A 17,474-nucleotide genomic window follows, 5' to 3' on the forward strand; every position below is an offset into this window, starting at 1 on the left:
CCTCCCCAGGAGCGGGACTCTGCCTGCGCTCCACGCTCTGTGAGCTCCTGACCTCATTCCTGGAGCAGGTAAGGGTCTCCCTGGGTGTCACCTGTGTGGAAGCCCCATGGCTCTGGGGAGAAGGAGAGAGAGTTGGGGATGCAGCCAGCCAGCTTCTGCCACTAGCAGCCCTGCTGGGGCCCCTGCCCCCGCCCTGCAGGGACCAGCCCTCCTGGCCAGGTTCCGGTGGGGGAACACGCCCCACCTTGGCCGGCATGGGGTCCTGGGGTGTCCTGAGTCCGGCTCGGGGCTCCCCATCTAAATTGCACACACACTCAGGCCCTAAATTAAAATGGCACAGGCCTGTTGGGGAGGCTCAGGTTTCCCAGTCGCAAAACGCGAGCCTGCTTGATAAAACGATTTTGGTTTTGATAAATGTGGACTTTCTGTGGCAAAGACAAAGGCACCCTTGAGTACGGAGGGGAACCTGAAACAGCACATTGCTAAAAAGTATTTCCTGATAATATTTTTAGCACCTGGAAAAGAGATTTTTTTTTCTCTTTTTTGCCTGTGGAGTGTGTGTGTGTGTGTGTGTGTGTGTGTGTGTTTGAAATGTAATGCCCAGCGTGGTGGAGCCTCCTGTTAACTCCCAGTCTCCCAAAAGGGACTACACACGGCCCAGAGCGAGGGCCCTGGAGGGTCAGCAGGCCTGTGCCTGGGAAGCACAGCCTTGCGGGGGGGTCTACCTGCCACTGGCCCCACCCAGACCGGGTGCACCAGCTCTCCAGGAGGGCTCAGGCCCGGGCGTCTCACAAAGTGCAGAGAGGACTGCCTTGGGAGGTGGGTGGAGACCCCGTCTGGGTCAGCCGCTCCCACCGACCCTGGAGAAACAGTCCTTCCTGGGCGCATCTGCTGAGCACCACTGTGTGCACCCTGCCCCACCCCCTCATAGGCGCCAAGGTGAACCCAAAACTTAGCCCCGAAGTGAGCCTTTGCTAGGGTCCCCGGCCTCCCACCCAGAGCAGGAAGTGCAGTGGGGGGAGCGGCTCCCCATGCAGCCCCTGCAGGAGGTGGGCAGGTCCAGCACGGGTGAAAGGTCAGCCTGGACGTTCCCCCACCCAGCTGGTGGCTGGTGCCAGCTGAGAAGTTCTGCCCCATCTCGCTGTCAGGGCGGGGCCACCAGCCCTCCCCCCTGAGGAAACAAACAGGATCTGGCTTTCCGCTGGGCTCCGAACCCACCGCACATCTGGCAGATGCTGCCCGGTTCCCACCGAAAGCCCACATTGAAAAAGCACGTCCTCCTGGGCTCCCACCACAGGGACCAGCCTTCTGGCCCCTCTGCCGTCCAGTGACCCTGTGGTGGCCGTGTCCTGCCCCCTCCCGGCCTTTGCCAGTGAGACTCAGGAGCGACCTTCCTTCCGTCCAAGGAGGGCGAGGCTGCCACACCCCTCCCATGACCTTGGCCGTGACCTCTGTGCTGCTGGGCTCTGGGCTTCCCCCACCTCCCCATGCTGCATTTGAGCCTACGGAGTGCCAGGGAGAGGTTCATGGAAATGCCCATGTGTGCTGGGGTGTGTGTATGTGGGTGCGTGTGCACATGTGTGTGGGGGGTGTGTAGGGGGTGTGTGTGTATGTATATGTGTGTGCACCAGTGTATGTGTGTGCACTTGTGTGTCTGTGTGTGTGCCAGGGTGCATGTGTGTGTGTGTCTGTATAAGTGTGTGTGTGTGTATGTGTGTGTGTGCCAGTACATGTGTGGGTGCGCTGGGATGCGTGCACGTGTGTGTGTGGATGTGGATGTGTGTGCTGGCATACATGTGTGTGCAAGCATGTGTGTGAGTGAGTGTGTGCTGGGGTGTGCATGTGTATGTATATGTGCGTGTTTGATGGTATGTGTGTGTGTGCCAGCATGTGTGTGTGTGTGCTGGGGTGTGTGTGTGCTGGTATATGTGTGCGTGTGTGTACACACGAGTGTTCCCCCACCCCCGGCTCCCGCTGAGAGCCGTGTGAAATTGGGAATCTGTTCCCAGGGCAGATCCTGCAGTTAGATGTCATCTCTGAATTTCTCCCACAAACATGTGCAGCCTTGACCTTTCTCATCCTTCCTTTCTTGGAGCCACAGTTGTCCTGCTGCCCTGGGGGTCTCCAAGGCAGGAGCCTGACCCAGAGCCGGCCCTCACACAGCTGAGCAGGGTGGGGCTACAGTGGAACTGGAGGGACGGTCCCTCTCAGGGTGGTGCCAGTAGGGGGTCAGCCTCAACAGTGAGAGCCTCCTGAAACTCGGCACCTGGCCCTGATACCAGCCTGGAGGGCACAAACATCACAAGGGTGATGTGTAAACCTGTGACCCCCCAGTCATACGCTCACACACACAGGCCCCCTCCACTAGCTCTTAAAAGTCACATTTAGTGTGTCTTGCTCTGACTGCAAAGCAATGCATGCTTGTTGAAGACATTTGAGAAAATACAGAGAAGCACGAAGCCAAGTGTAAAAACGTCCCAGCCAGCGAGAGCTGCTGTCCCTGCTCCTCTCTGCTCATCTCTGAGCCGCGCACCCTGGTCTTCAAGGGCCCTGGGCTTGGCTCATGGTCACGCATCAGCCCACACCAGCGCCTGCGAGCAGGGAGGGGGGCGGCGCTGTGCTTGGGCCCTGAACTGGGGCCACAGATGTCCCGTGGGAACAAATACTCAGGGTCTGGTTCTCAGGGCAGTGGGCCTGGAGGCGGGAGGAGGGCCGGGGTGGCTGCAGACTGGAGACAGAATCGCAGTTGTGGGCCCTCCAGGTCCTGCCCCTGCCCACACGGCGTCGTGCCCTCAGACCATCATGGACCAGCACCCTGGAAGAGGGCTGCTCTCCCCAGGTTTCGCCCCAGACTCCCCTGCTGTGAGGTTTCCTTAGGTCCCCAAACCATCTCCACCAGGATTTTCCTGACAAGGCCACGCAGGGTGGAAACTTCTCTTCATGCCCTGCATTCGCCCAGGCCAGGTCCTCCGCTCATAAAACCGGATGGCAAGCCTCAGGGCTGGGGCACAGGGTGGAGCGTAAGGCCAGCCTCTGGCTGCCTCCGGAGGAGCCCATCCAGGCGCTGCCAGTCAGGGCGGCCCCTGATCCCCTGCACTCTGGCAGGAGCGTGGCCAGGTCTCCTGGGGGGCAGGGGCCTGAAAAGGCCACCCCGGGGGAAACCTGCCCCCTGGGCCCAGTAACTCGTGCAGGCCTGAGGGTCTGTTCCAGGACCGCTTTGTGGACAAGACGCTTCCTCTGGGCTGGCCCCACGCGGGCGGCAGGGGACCCACGGAGGAGGAAGGGGTGGGCCGCTCTGGGGGCGCTGGGCGAGGGCTGGGCCCGCTGCCCGGCCTGACGCTTTAAGAGCCGCCTAATTTGCATGGCCCGGCCCCGGCCCCGCCCAGGCCCGAATGACCGCCCGGCTGGATATTTAAATCGCGGCCACAGGGGCGGGTCCGGCCTCCAGCGCGGTCCCGCCCGGCGCTTTCCTCCGAAAGAGGCGACCCGAGCGCGGCTTGGCAGGGCGGGCGCGACCAGGGAGTCCACCTACCTACGGCGCGGCCGCGCTGCACGCACGCCCGCCCGGCCCTGCGGGTCACTCCCCACCGCGGCCTCGCTCCGGCCCGAGCTGACCGCAAAGCCCCGTTCCGTCTCCCTGCGTCCCCGCCTCGTCGCCTCTCTGTCCCCGCTGTCTTCGCTGGGTCCCCACTCCGTCCCTCCCCGTCCCCGCTCCGTCCCCGCTGTGTCCGGCTCGCGTCCCCGCTGTGTGTGTCCCCGCTCCGTCCCCGCCCGCCGACCCCCGGCGATGCCGCGCGGCGCCACCTGGGCGCTGCTCTTGGCCGCGGCCCTGGGGCTCGGGGCGCGCGGGGCGCACGGCGCGGTGGCCCTAGCCGACTTCTACCCGTTCGGCGCGGAGCGCGGCGACGCGGTCACCCCCAAGCAGGACGACGGCGGCTCTGGGCTTCGGCCACTCTCCGTGCCCTTCCCGTTCTTCGGCGCCGAGCACTCCGGCCTCTACGTGAGTAACCCGAGCCCGTGGGGGGCGCCAGGGAGGGCGCTGCGCCCCGGCCGCTGCCCGCCGCCCGCCGCCCCGACTCCCGCCGCCCCGACTCCCGCCGCCGCCAGCAACTTGGCACCGCGGCGGCCAGAGGTGGAGTGAGGACAGCGCTTCCTCCTCCGGCGGCCAAGGCCGGACAGCGGCCCGAGGGATCGGCGGGCGGGGCGGGGATGCGAGCTCCGGCCGGCCACCTGGGCCCCGCCGCTGCCCCTTTCCCTGCCCGCCCTCCCGGGGCTGGGGTCGCGGGCCGACCCTGCGCAGGGTGGGCCGTCGGCCGTCCTGCGTCCTTCACCGACAGCGCTGGGCAGCAGGCCGGCGCGGACTGCATTTCCCAGTGGGGCGCGCCCCCCTTTCAGCTCCTCGCTTGGCTGCCGAGGTCCCAGCCCCTCTGAGGACCACGCGGGCCCCGCGCGCGCGTGGCACCTGAGGCTCACTGCCCCAAGGCTGGGGCCTGCCGGGACTTTCAGGGTCGCTGTGGGGAACCTGGCAGGCTGGTCCTCTTTGGGCCCCCGGTCCCTCTCTTGGGCCTGGGGGACCACTCAAGCCCGGACCTTCACCCCAGATGCCCAGAGGGAGCGCAGGAGAGTGGGGGCGGCTAGAGCCGAGAACAGCACCTCCGCTCAGGGGGGCGGGGCCTAGGCCACCGAGGAAATGAAATGTTGCGCCTCACGGCTGCATCGAGCATTCTCTCAGGGGGCCATGCACCGGCGCCCCACTGTCCCCCAAATCCTGGCTGGAAAAGTGCTAGGCGGGGCTGAAGTCCTGTAACCTCCCACCCCGGCACCCGCCCTCCCCTTCCAACTCCCCCTCCACCAAGCCAGCCCCCTGTCACTCACCCCCATCATCGGCCCCCCCCACCCCCCGGCCCGTCACTCACCCCCATCAGCACCGCCCCTCTTGACCCCAGCTCAGCCCACATCCCCTCTTCCTCTCCCCGCCTTGGCGCTCCGACGCTGCGGGTGGGAGGGGACAGCCATTCTCTCTCTGGCCACCCTCTAAACGGTCCCTCTGGGCCCAGCCTTGGACAGAGGGGCCGGGCTGACTTCCGGAGGTACGGGGTGGGCGGGCAGAGCTGCGCTCTGGGTCTCTGGGAGCCAGGGAGGCCCGTACACCCTAGAAGTGGGAAAACCCACGCTGGCACCGTCTTTCCAGAGCATTCTGTCCAAGTGCTCCTTGAGCACGTGGGCCAGACTCAGCTGTCTCGCTCCAAGTCACAGGTGAAAACATGATTAAAACAGTTGACCCTCTTAACTGCCTCACCAAAAACACCACCCCTGCCAAAACACCTGGGAGAAAGGGCTCTGAAGGGGAGAGCTCTGCTAGCAAGACCCCTGCTTTCACGAGAAAGCAGCACTGTGGTACATAACAAAATACGTGTCTCCAGAGGCGCTCTCTCCCAAAACTGACGTGACCCAACACCCGCCGTGGGGACAGAGAGCCCGCTTCATGATGTCTCCGCTCAGAGGGGAAGACAGTCGGATTCTCGAGGACACCTTGCCTGAAATAACTGCCCGCGCCCCGTGACTGAGCAGGGAGTGGGGCAGAGGGTTAGAACTGAGGGAAGAGAAGGGAAGGGACAGGAAGCAAAGGGGTTTATTCTGAAGCAAGTAGGTCAGACCGCTGCCTCCGAGAGGACCTATCCCGGCCAGCCCCCAGCTGTGATCCTTGTCGGGCTTGGCAGCGGCCAGCCCCCAGCCCAGGTGCTGCACGGGGCTGAGGGAGAGCCCTCCAGGGCTGGGCCCCGCCCCCTGGCCTCTGCCCCCTCATCCCCAGCCAGTGCTCCGTAAAGAGCCAGTTTGTGGAGTGGGAGGACGCATGGGTGGGTGAAGGCAGGTCCCAGCCCCTGACGCTGCCCAGAAAGCTGACCTGGCTTTCCGCTGAGAAATGGACCCAGTGCTGCTGCATGCGGAGTGGCCCCCTTCTAGAAAGCCCCCTCATCTTGCCACAGCAGCTGTAGGCGGTAGTTGTCAGGCTCTGAGAACTGTCGAGAGTCCCTTCTCAACACAGACCAGGCCAGCACTGCCGGCCAGCATGGCGGTGGCACCCACCCCGCGGAGGGGAGCCCTCCTCGCCAGGAACTGGACAAGCGGCCGTGCCATGGCCTGCCAGCCTGGCCGAGGGGCAGGCTCCACCAGGGCGGCGTGAGGGCCAAGGTGCCGGCAGAGGGCCCGGTGGCAGCCGGAGGCCCCACGCCCCTGTAGAAGCCGCCAGGTGCAGCCCCCCGAAGGCCGCAGAGGGACATCTTGTCTTGTCTGGCATCAGGCACCCAATGGCGCCTCAGGCAGCAATTCTTTTCCTTTCCCCGGGAGGGAGTGCCAGGCGGGTAGCATCCGTGAAGGTGCTGGGCACCCTGGGAGGGCCCACAGTCTGCTACCAGGGTGCGCTGGCTGAGATGTTGGACGTGAGGTCTGTGGCCGTGTCTCTAAGACTGAGCTGTTGGGGGTGATGCCTGAGGTGGTACACCCCCCCCTTGGTGTGCCCCCCGCCCACCCCCCAGAAGCTCTTCCAGCCTCTGCTGGTCGCTCACCCACGGAGCTGTGACCCCTTGACTACTGAACACGGGTCTTCCCCATCCTGGTCTCTGGGGCACCCTGGTGCCAGTCCCCGGGGGCCAAACCTGGGTGGGAACTGGAGCATGTGGGCGAGGCGGGCAGTGAGCCCTGTGAGCCCCAGGCAAGTCCTGCTGGCCGTCAACCTGGCCTGTGCCCTGGCTGGTGCCCCAGCAAGGGCTGGCTCCACACTTGGCATCTGCTGGCCCGCTGGCAGCCCCACCTGGGGCGCAGTCCCGCCCAGCCTCCCTCGGACCACCCACCCAGGGGAGGGGCTTCCGCCGAGAGCCTGGTCCTCCGGCTCTGCAGGCCTGTCCCGCTGGTGACAGGCATCCACCTGGTCCTGTCACGGCGTCTGCCCAGCAAACGTCTGCAGGAGCCACCCTGACCCCCGGACGAAACCAGTGAGACACAGGCAGGGCTGGCAACCGAGCTCTGCTTTGAAACGCATGAGCTCCCAGTGGGCCGGGAGGGTCCCGGCCGGGCCCCTGCCCATGTTCCCTTCTTGCTGGTGCCTGGGGAGGATGGGGAGCCAGCAGGGTCGAGGGAGCGAGCGTCCTGGGGCGGCCTGGTGACTCCACTCTGCACCAGGATTGCCAGGGGGCCACTGCACATACGCGTTTGTCTTTGCACACTGTGATGGGGGCGTGCACGGAGGTGTGTGGGGACATCAGTGCACTGAGGGGAGTGCAGGCAGCCATGACCCCCTGGCCACTCACAGGCCCAGCACCCGGATCCCAGCTCCCAGACACCTGCAGGAAAAGATGGAAACTAATCTGGGAAATCTCGCTCCAGAAAGGAGGCGCGTGACCCACGGATGATCAGGATGCGGCGACAGGGCACAGAGGCCCTCGGCCGGGGGCTCTTGGCAGCTGCAGGGGACAAGTGAGGCGTTTAAACAGTGGGAGTAACAGACTTGAGTCCATTAAGGAAGGAGAAGTCAGTGGGTTTACACCGACGTGAGTAAACACACGATGCGGTATGTAAACAGAGGACGCCCTGCGTGCCCAGCGCTGGGTTGCCGTGCATGTCCTCATCAGGGAACGTCCTTGCAGAGGGATGGACACACCATCGGCTTCAGGGGGTGAAGGCCATCACTGTTGCAAGAGCCTTTCATGGTTCAGGAAACACCTGTCTGTGCAGCAGGAGAGAGAACATGGTCAAGCAGGCAGGGTAGAATCCTAGTGTTTGCTGAGTGTGGATCCAAAGTGTGAGGCGTGTCTTGTAGGCTTCCTATAAGTCTGACTTTCTACCAGACACCTCGTTCCCCTGCGGAAGGCCTTCCCATGAGAACCCCAGAGCCCTGGGCACATACCTCGCCACCCTCACCGGGAGGCAAGACTGCCTGGCTGGGGAGAGCTCAGGTGGCCCCGTCCCAGCTCTCAGGGTCTGTGATGCTAGAAGCGGCCAGCTGGCCACACTACACCCCAGACAACCCACCATTCACTCACTATGGACTTGTCGCTGATTCACTTTTATGTGTTCATCTCGAAACCTTGATGGAGCCCCAGAGCTGAGTCAAGGAGGGGACACAAACCAGTTGCAGTGTTTAATTTTAAGTTTTAAAATAACCTTTGTCGCGTTTGTTCACGGTGCTCGCCCAGCCTTGGAGGAGAGTTAGCTCCTAGAAGCAGCCTTGTAAATGTCAGTTGTTCATCTTCTCATCTTCGGGACAATACACCCCAATTCCATCATTCCGAAACAAGCACACTAAGTGTTTTGGCAAAATCCCTCCTGATGTGTTGTCAAATGTATTTGGGGCTGCCTGTCATACAAGTTCCCATTCTGCACACTTCTTTTAGTGTTACACCATGAGCATTTTCCAATGCCTTAAATTTGCTGTGAAAACCTGCTTCTGCTGACAGTATAATATTCCATCCTGTGGCTATGAGTGCTAAGTTACAGCTCTTTGCGACCCTATAGACTGTAGCCCCCCAGGCTCCTCTGTCCATGGAATTCTCCAGGCAAGAATACTGGAGTGGGTTGCCATGCCCTCCTCCAGGGGGTCTTCCCAACCCAGGGATCAAACCCACGTCTCTTATGTCTCCTGCACTGGCAGACAGGATCTTTACCACTAGCGCCACTGACAGTAATTCTTTTAACGAGTTATGAGCTGTGGACTGTGTGGGTGGCCTCACTGTTTCCTGGGATGCTCTAGTGCACGTCCAGCTTACACACACCTTTGTCCAGGTCTTTTGTTCTTTCCTTTTCATACAACAAGTTCCTTATCCACACCCTCCTCTGGGGTGAAGGGGGCTCCTCGCCTGAACTGAGTCAGCCTGGAGGGCACTGCTTCTGGTCCCCCAGCTTCCAGGCCACACAGCGCACCTGTGGTCCAGCTGACAATGGTGTGGGGGCAGTGGGCAGGCCCTGGGACAGAAGAAGCGAGAGGACACCACTCCTGTAGCTCTGAGACTGGGCGGCTGCCCAGCTGGACAACCCCCCTACCTCCTGCGCAGGGGGCCCAGCCTCAGCACCTCAGGGTCTGTAACTAGTCCTCTACAAACTGGCCATGTCTTTCATGAAACGTCCACTGTGTGTGAAGCAGTGCTCTGCTCCCAGCCCCAGGACTCTGTCTGAGCGCCAGGGGCTGAGTCCAGGGCCACAGGAGGGGCACACTGTCCTCTGAGCTGCTCCAGGGTCTGGGTCTGGAGCCAGACACGCCCCCTTGGGCCCTCAAACATTCCCTGCCACCTGCTCCTGGCTGAGGGGGCAATGCATAGGCAGCCCAGAGGCCTGCTGGAGGTGGGGGCTGGGATCCCAGAGGCGTGACCGCTGTCCCAAGTGCGCCTGGCAGGGCGTGGGAGCAGAGACACCGGGTCTGCACTCGGAGGCGACACGTGGGGGCCACAGAGCTCAGGCCAGCAAAGTCAGGCTGTGTTGCGTGCCGGCTGCTGTCCCCGCGGTGTCCAGGGCCCCCGGGGACTTGGGATCTTGTCCTGGGGGACACCTGGCCGAGGGATGACAGGTGAGGGAAGAAGGTGGCTTTACTGGGCGGGGAGGGGAGCAGGAGCTGTGGTCTGCTGGGGGGCGTGGGGGGTGGGGGGCGGTGAGGCCTGCCGGAGGCTCAGGACAGGGCCTGGCCCTCCTGGAGAGGCCGCCCGGGTGGAGGGGCTCAAAGGCCTGGGCTCAGGGCCACAGGCAGGGCCACGAGGCCCGGGAGGAGACCAAAGGGTAGTCACGGGGAGGCCCTGCCTGGACAGCGGAGGAGGGGCAGGGCGGGCAGCCCAGGAGGGCCTGGGGGAGGGCTGTCCTCCAACCCACCCTCTGGGGAACTCTCTCCAATCCCCACCCACCGCAGGCCCTGATGCCAGCACTCTGCCCACCCCCAGGCCTCACCCTGGTACCATGGCAGTGGCTCTGGCCCCCTCAGGCCGCTCTGGCACTCCTGCGGCCAGGAGAGGCCCGCCCGGCACACGGGCTGCTGAGGGAGGGCCAGCCTCTTCTCTGCGGGCTCTGGTAGCCAGGGCCCCACCTTGCCCAGGACCCTGGGCCCCGCCCACAGTTGTCCTGTGAGCAGGACCCCAGTCCCCAGCTGTGCTTGTGGAAGGAATCCTGGTTCCCCAGAAAGCTGCCAGGAAATAAAAGACATGCCTACATTTTTCAAAACAAGCTTATAAAAGGCCTTGGGGCTTTATTGTTTTATTTCTGGCAGAGACGTCAAAGCAGGAACCGAGGCCCCGCCCTCTGGGATCTGATGTTTGCAGAGCTGGGTGCTGCAGCCTCGGGACCCCCGCTCCCCTCCAGGCCGGCCCGCCCAGCCCAGAGCAGCCCCTACCCAGCAAGGGTGGCTCCAGCCAGCCCCAAACTGCCCAGCTCAGGGACCAGCCAGACACACGTCACACACTTCCAGCTGCAAGTGGCCTGAGAGAGTCTCCAGGACATTTCCACTCCTTCCCCACTTTATCCAAGTCGGAAATGCCACCAGGCGGTCTCTGCACTTTCTTCTGGGTCAGGGGAGGGCCAGCCCTGCTGTCAGTCCCCTTCCTGGCCACAAACACCCCCAGTCAAGCGCAGGCCTCCTCCACACCCCACGGGCCACCTTCCTGCTGCACATGGCCCTGGGTCTGTCCCAAGGGACGGGCAACTCCCCCACCAAGACCCCACCGGGGTCCTAGGGGAGGAGTCAGCACCTGCGGCTGCTGCCCCACGTGGTCGGCTCCATCCACACCGCCGTAAGGGGGCGGCTGGGAGCGAGCCCCACCCCCGGGGGCCAGTGCTTAGACCCCCGGAGAGGACCCTACTGTGGGTGAGCACAGCAAAGCCAGCACTGTCCCCAAGGCCTGCCTGGGCTTGGGAAGACTGGAGGGTGGCCACGGGGAGGCCCTGGACGTCAGGAACTGCAGGGAAGTGAGGGGCAGGAGGGGCTTTGGAGCCAAAGTCCTGCAGTCTGCTCCCAAGTGTCCTGCTCCCTTTCTGCCCCGGGGGTCTCCGTGCCTTTCTGCCAGCACCCCAAGGTGGAGGGAGCGGGCAGACCGCCACCTCCGCTGGCTTCAGGCCCTGAGAGACAGTGGGTACAGGACCCCGGCAAACAGCCAGGCCTATGTTGGGTTTCTGATCCATCAGCGACTGAGGTGGTGCGGGCCCTCGCAGGGGGTCCTGGTCGAATCCTTTCTCCTGTTTTTCTATCTCTGTTGTGTGTTTTACCAAGTGCTAGCGTAAGTAGAAAAATAATAAGACTGACATCTTGTGGAGGTTGTACTTGCAGGTCCCTAAGGGGAGCAAACACAGGGTGGGGGTGGACTGGGGCTCCCGCAGGGGTCCCCACACCCCCGGACCCTGCCCCGCCCGGGGGTGTTCTTCTGCGGACCGAGGAAGTCCGAGGACGGCCCTGTCCAGGTGGGAGCGCTGGCCAGCGGCTTGGCCGCTCAGCACGGGGCCTGCGCCTCCCCACCGCGGTCCCGGCCCTGCTGGGCCCTGGCAGCGGAACAGGGCCGGCTTGTTCTGCCTCCTTCCTGGCCCACACCCCGTAGGGAGGGCGGCAGCCATCTGAGGCGGGCCCGAGAGGGAGCCGGAGGCGGCCAAGTGCTGGCGGGCAGGCCGGAGGCCTCTGCACACGCCGCACGCACCTGAGCCCAGGCTTCAAAGGCAGGAAGGAGACTTGGCGGAGCGTCGGCGGAGCCACACGGCCGGGCCAGCTGCGGGGGGTGCCGGATGCGGGCCGGGCGGGCGGGCAGGTCCTCCGGCAGGTGGCCCAGCCCCGGGACCCTGCGGCCGCGGCCTTGGCCTCCTGTCCTCCTAACTGCGTCCCCCCTCCAGCGCGGCTCCTCACCCTCCACTCCGTTAACAGACACCCAGGCTCAGAGCGGGACCCGCCCCAATGCGGGTTCTGAGCTCAGGCCCCGCCAGCCAGCCACGCCCCTACGCTCTCCACGCCCTCCAAGACCACGCCTCATATTCGCCCCGCCCACCCGCACACTCGCCCTAACCACGCCCCCACATTCCTGCTGAGGTCGTAGTCCTGCACCTGCCTTTCTCCAAATTGTTTAGGTTCCTCCATCCATATTCTGTCTACCTATTTACAATTAAAATACATTCAAGCTACTGCACAATTGCACTCACCTCACACACTAGCAAAGTAATTCTCAAAATTCTCCAAGCCAGGCTTCAACGGTACGTGAACCGAGAACTTCCAAATGTTCAGGCTGGATTTAGAAAAGGAAGAGGGAGCAAAGAGCAAATTGCCAAAATCCGTTGGATCATAGAAAAAGCAAGAGAGTTCCAGAAAAACATCTACTTCTGCTTCATTGACTACCCTAAAGCCTTTGACTGTGTGGATCAGAACAAATTGTGGGAAATCCTTCAAGAGATGGGAATACCAGACCATCTTACCTACCTCCTGAGAAATCTATATGCAGGTTAAGAAGCAACAGTTAGAAGGACATGGAACAACAGACTGGTTCCAAATCGGGAAAGGAGTACACCAAGGCTGTATATTGTCACCCTACTTATTTAACTTATATGCGGAGTACATCATGCGAAATGCCAGGCTGGATGAAGCACAAGCTGGAATCAAGATTGTTGGGAGAAATATTAATAACCTCAGAAATGCAGATGACACCAACCTTATGGCAGAAAACAAAGAAGAACTAAAGAACCTCTTGATGAAAGTGAAAGAGGAGAGTGAAAAAGTTGACTTAAAACTCAATATCCAAAAAACAAAGATTGTGGCATCCAGTCCCATCACTTCATGGCAAATAGATGGGACAGCAATGGAAACAGTGAGAGACTTTATTTTCTTGAGCTCCAAAACCACTGCAGATGGTGACTACAGCCATGAAACACTTGCTCCTTGGAAGAAAAGCTATGGCCAACCTAGACAGCATATTAAAAAGCAGAGACATTACTTTGTTGACAAAGGTCTGTCTAGTCAAAGCTATGGTTTTTCCAGTAGTCATGTATGGATATGAGAGTTGGACTATAAAGAAGGCTGAGCACCGAAGAATTGATGCTTTTGAACTGTGGTGTTGGAGAAGACTCTTGAGAGTCCCTTGAACAGCAAGGAGATCAAACCAGTCAATCCTAAAGGAAATCAGTCCTGAATATTCATTGGAAGGACTGATGCTGAAGCTGAAGCTCCAATACTTTGGTCATCTGATGCAAAGAACTGACTCATTGGAAAAGACCTGAAGTCAGGAGAAGGGGATGACAGAGGATGAGATGGTTGGATGGCATCACTGACTCGATGGACATGAGTTTGAGCAAGCTCCGAGAGTTGGTGATGGACAGGGATGCCTGGAGTGTGGCAGGCACGAGAGAATCAGACACGACTGAGCGACTGAACTGATAATTAAAATATATTATTTAATATTTTAATTATTAACACATAGATCATCTTAAAGTTGCTCATCAGTTTCACCATGGTGGACTTTTGGGGTTGTTCCTACTTTTAGACCATCCTTACTGGTGCTGTTTGCGAAAATCCCTGAACACGTGTGCAAGTGCACGTGGGTGCTGGTGTAAGGGTGGGCCCTGCAGGGAGAGGGGGTGCACCTGCCACTCCAACCCTGACTCAAAGGTGTGGGCAAGTGGAAATGCGGTCCTGATGTTCTTATTTATTCCTGAGGCTGAGCACTGGATTTCCTCATTTGTAAATGCACCAAGTCTTTTCCCTTTTCTACTGAGTTTGCTTTTTTCATGTTACTTTATGAGAGTTCTGTATCTTCACTGGGTCACAAGCGTTGTGAATAGATTTTCCCTTTTTTTCGTGCACCTATTTCACTCTGTATAGTTGCATCTTGGGTGAATAGACACACTTGAGTTTAATGTGGTAAATGAATCCATCTTTATTTTTATGGTCAGAGGTTTCTGTGCCTTATTTTAAAAATTCACCCCAAGGCATGAATACATTTCCAGTCATCCTCCCACCCCCCAACAGCCTCACTGCTGTGTGGCTTTGTCGCGCACACCTGTGCCCCTGCATACGCACACGTGAAGGAAAGCAGCCCCTTTGGCCGCATCCCCTTGCCCGAAGGTGCGCATGCTTGGGCACATTTCTGTGTCTATTTAGATCACCTCTGATATTTTCAGGACAGTTTTAGAACTGATGGCAGGGAATACCTGCATGTTTTTTGTTAGATTTATCCTTGAGGACTTGATATTTTCTGTACTACATAGATGGTGTCTTTACTTCGTTTCTTTTCTACTTACTTCTACTAACATTCTGTTAATGCAGAATCCCAGTTGAGCTCTTACCTTCTATAATATTATAGTTAAAACCAGACCAAACCCCTTATTAATTTTACTACCTTATCCAGATTCTTTTGGGTTTTCCACATTCGAGTTCATGGCATTTGCAACTGGTGATTGTGGCATTTCTTCATCCCTAATCATTTTACGCTTGGTTTCATTTTCTGCCTTGCTGTGCTGACTGGATACCTGTGTCCAGCAGGACACAGGTAGTGTAGTGTTAGCAGGGCCCCAAAAAGGAAGTGGTCCACGTTTCACGACTAAACGTGCTGCTTCTTCCTGTTTGCTCTCAAGATGCCCTTTTATCAAGTTAGGATGTCCCTTCATGGGCCTCCCTGGTGGCGCTAGTGGTGAAGAACCTGTCTACCAATGCAGGAGACATGAGAGATGTGGGTTTGATCCCTGGGTTGGGAAGATCCTCTGGAGGAAGCCCTGCCTACCAGCTCCAGTATTCTTGCCCGGAGATTCTCAGAGATAGTCATATACCTATTCTCATATTTGGGGAATTTTTATCACATGTAGATGTTGGCTATTACTAGATACCATCTCTATGCCTACAGAGGTGATTGATGATTATATGATTTTCACATTTAATCTGTTAAATTGGTCATTTAAATTAATATTTTCTAATGTAAAGGCACACTTGCATTCCTAACAAAAATCCAAGTTGGTAATGATTAATTATTTACCCAATTTAGAATATTGCTGGATTCACTTTGCTAATAATGCATTAATATTTCAGCAGACTTTATATGTGTGATTGGCCCATTATTGACTGGCCTTGTTAACTTTTGCCATCAAGGTCATACAAGCCTTGTAGAATGAGCTCTTCTGTCTGGAAGAGTCCATGCGCCTCTCGGCTTATCTCCTGGATGTTTGGTAGAACTCACTGGAGCTGCCACCTGGACCTAGAGCTTTCTTGGTGGGAAAATTCTGAACACTAATTAGATTTCTTTATGATTATATATTAAAAAATAGGTTGTCTGTTTCCACTCACAAGTGGTAAGCTGTTTTTCTCAGGGGAATATCCACTTTATATACAATTTCAAGGTTATCAGCATAAAACTGTTGAGCTCTGGGGTTTGATGGTCCTTTCCTGACATGCCAGCATCAGCCTGTCACTGCTTCCTGGAGGCGGCCCGAGGCCCAGGGTTCCCAGGCAGCTGCTCGTGCCCATGGCGAAGCAAGCACACCATGTGGTTCGCACTGGTGTCCCTGGCTCTCCAGTCCCGCGAGGCCACACGGAGGGACCCAGGCAGATGGAACCCAGACTGTGGGTTTGCATCACAGCCAGGAAACCCTGGGCCTGGGGACTCCACCTCTCTGTGGCAAGCCTGCCTCTGTCCCCAGGGGAGACCACACTTTGTCCAAGGCCAGTCTCTACAAAGACAAGCTCAAGACCCAGCCCAGGCAGGGAGCGGACAAGCAAAGCATGCAGACCGCCTCCCTCACGGCCCACCTTCCCTCTGGTTCTGGGCCACACTCAGATTTCCACGCGAGTCTGCCATTCGGCCCACCTCTCCGACTCTTTGGGCCGGCAGAGGCCAGGACCGAATCCAGGGGATTTGCTGCCCTCGGGACTCCCAGCAGCGGGAGGAGCTTCTGCCACGGGTGGTGGGTGCAGCCAGCTGTGCGTGGATCCCACAGAGGCCGGAGTGCTCCACGGCCAGGCCTCCGTCCACCAGGACCCCAACTGTGTGCAGACCTCCCCCTGACCTCAGACACCCTCCCCAGGGATCACAGAGGCCACGGGAGGGCCCAGAGGCAACTCCCAGCCTACACTGAGGAGCCCCCAGGCACAGGCAGACCCCCGGCCCATCCCCCCATCACCGTCCCTGTCTGCAGACGTGGGGGGACTCAGGCTCTCATCCAGGGTCTGTTAGACCTGACTCCGACCTCCTGGCCCACAGGTGTGGCTAAGGACCGAGGCCATGTTGCCCAGCACCTGTGGCCTCAGTCACTACACACAGCAGACCCCGAGCACAAGTGTGAGCTCCTGTCCGGGAGATGGAGACAAGGCCGCGCCAGCATGTTTCCCGTGGGGGCAGGGCCCGCACCGCGGCGGCAGGTGCAGCAGGGCAGTGTGTGACCCCAGCTCCCTCCATCTTCAGAGCTTGCAGATGGGCCGCAAGCCCAGCGCAGGCAGGTCGGCAGCCGATTGCTGCCTGACTCCAGGGGGCTTCAGGCACTGGATCTAGGATGGGGAGACGTCACCCAGAGCCAAGGGGTCCCCGCTCAGGAGCAGGTTTAGCAGCCACGAAGCCAGCGTGCCCGTCCTGGTCACGTTAATCACCTGCACCACCCCCTCACCCCCCGCCATCTGCTGCTCACACCCAGGCCTCTCCCCAGGGGGCTCAGGGTCAGAAGCAGCAGCATTTGTATAAATTTACAGACACCGCTGAAGCTGAGGCTCCAATACTTTGGCCACTTGATGCAAAGAACTGACTCATTGGAAAAGACCCTGATGCTGGGAAAGATTGAAGGCGGGAGAAGGGGATGACAGAGGATGAGATGGTTGGATGGCATCCCTGACTCAATGGACATGAGTTTGAGCAAGCTCCGGGAGTTGGTGATAGACAGGGAGGCCTGGTGTGCTGCAGTCCATAGGGTCGCAAAGAGTCAGACATGACTGAGCAACTGAACTGAACTGAACATACACCTTACATCCCCCTCAGCGGCCCCCAGGGCCTGCGGATGACAACTCAGTATTCTCAGCCGAGTGACCGTGTCTCCATGACCGGGAGCCATGTCATCCCGCAGAGAGGATCATCGGAACCCCGCGGCCCCTGCAGGCAGGCTGCACGGGAGGGCACCAGCCAGGCTGGGCAGCGCTGTGGTCAGGGAGAGGGATGCTCTCCCTCTGCCCTGGCCCCTGCCCAGAGGGCAGCCAAAGAGAGCCAGACCCTTCCTGGGGCCACGTTCTGTGAGCAAACAGGGCCAGCAGGGTGGACAGGGCAGAAGACCTTGGGGTGATCTTGAGGCGGCTGGCCACGGGCTCGTGACATCAGGTGCCCTCAGAGGGTGGGGAGGCAGGGTGCCCATCGGACCGCTGACTCCAACCTCTGCGGAGGCAGGGGTGCCTCTGAGACACCCCTGTCACTGCCAGACACAGAGTTCCAGGGGGTGGATGCTGGCAGTGCTGTGGCCAGAGCAGGCAGGTGAAGCTGGAAGGGCAGCACTGTCATGGAAGCGTGTCG

The 17,474-nt window shown here is 59.6% G+C and overlaps 1 protein-coding gene across 6 annotated transcripts in view; it reads left to right on the forward strand.

Moving 5' to 3' along the window:
- Nucleotides 1-3,453: 3,453 nt before the first annotated feature.
- SNED1 (sushi, nidogen and EGF like domains 1) overlaps nt 3,454-17,474 on the forward strand; it is a 77,886-nt gene continuing 63,865 nt past the window's right edge. For all 6 annotated transcript variants that reach the window (XR_011486339.1, XR_011486338.1, XM_070463651.1 and 3 more), the window contains exon 1: nt 3,454-4,000. Coding sequence is in view for 4 of the 6 variants with exons in the window: in XM_070463651.1 (XP_070319752.1) it covers nt 3,788-4,000 (213 nt within the window). In the remaining 2 variants the exon portion in view is untranslated. The remainder of the gene's footprint in view (nt 4,001-17,474) is intronic.

The sequence above is a fragment of the Odocoileus virginianus genome, unplaced genomic scaffold (genome assembly GCF_023699985.2).
Source record: "Odocoileus virginianus isolate 20LAN1187 ecotype Illinois unplaced genomic scaffold, Ovbor_1.2 Unplaced_Contig_5, whole genome shotgun sequence".
Taxonomy (NCBI): Eukaryota; Metazoa; Chordata; class Mammalia; order Artiodactyla; family Cervidae; genus Odocoileus; species Odocoileus virginianus.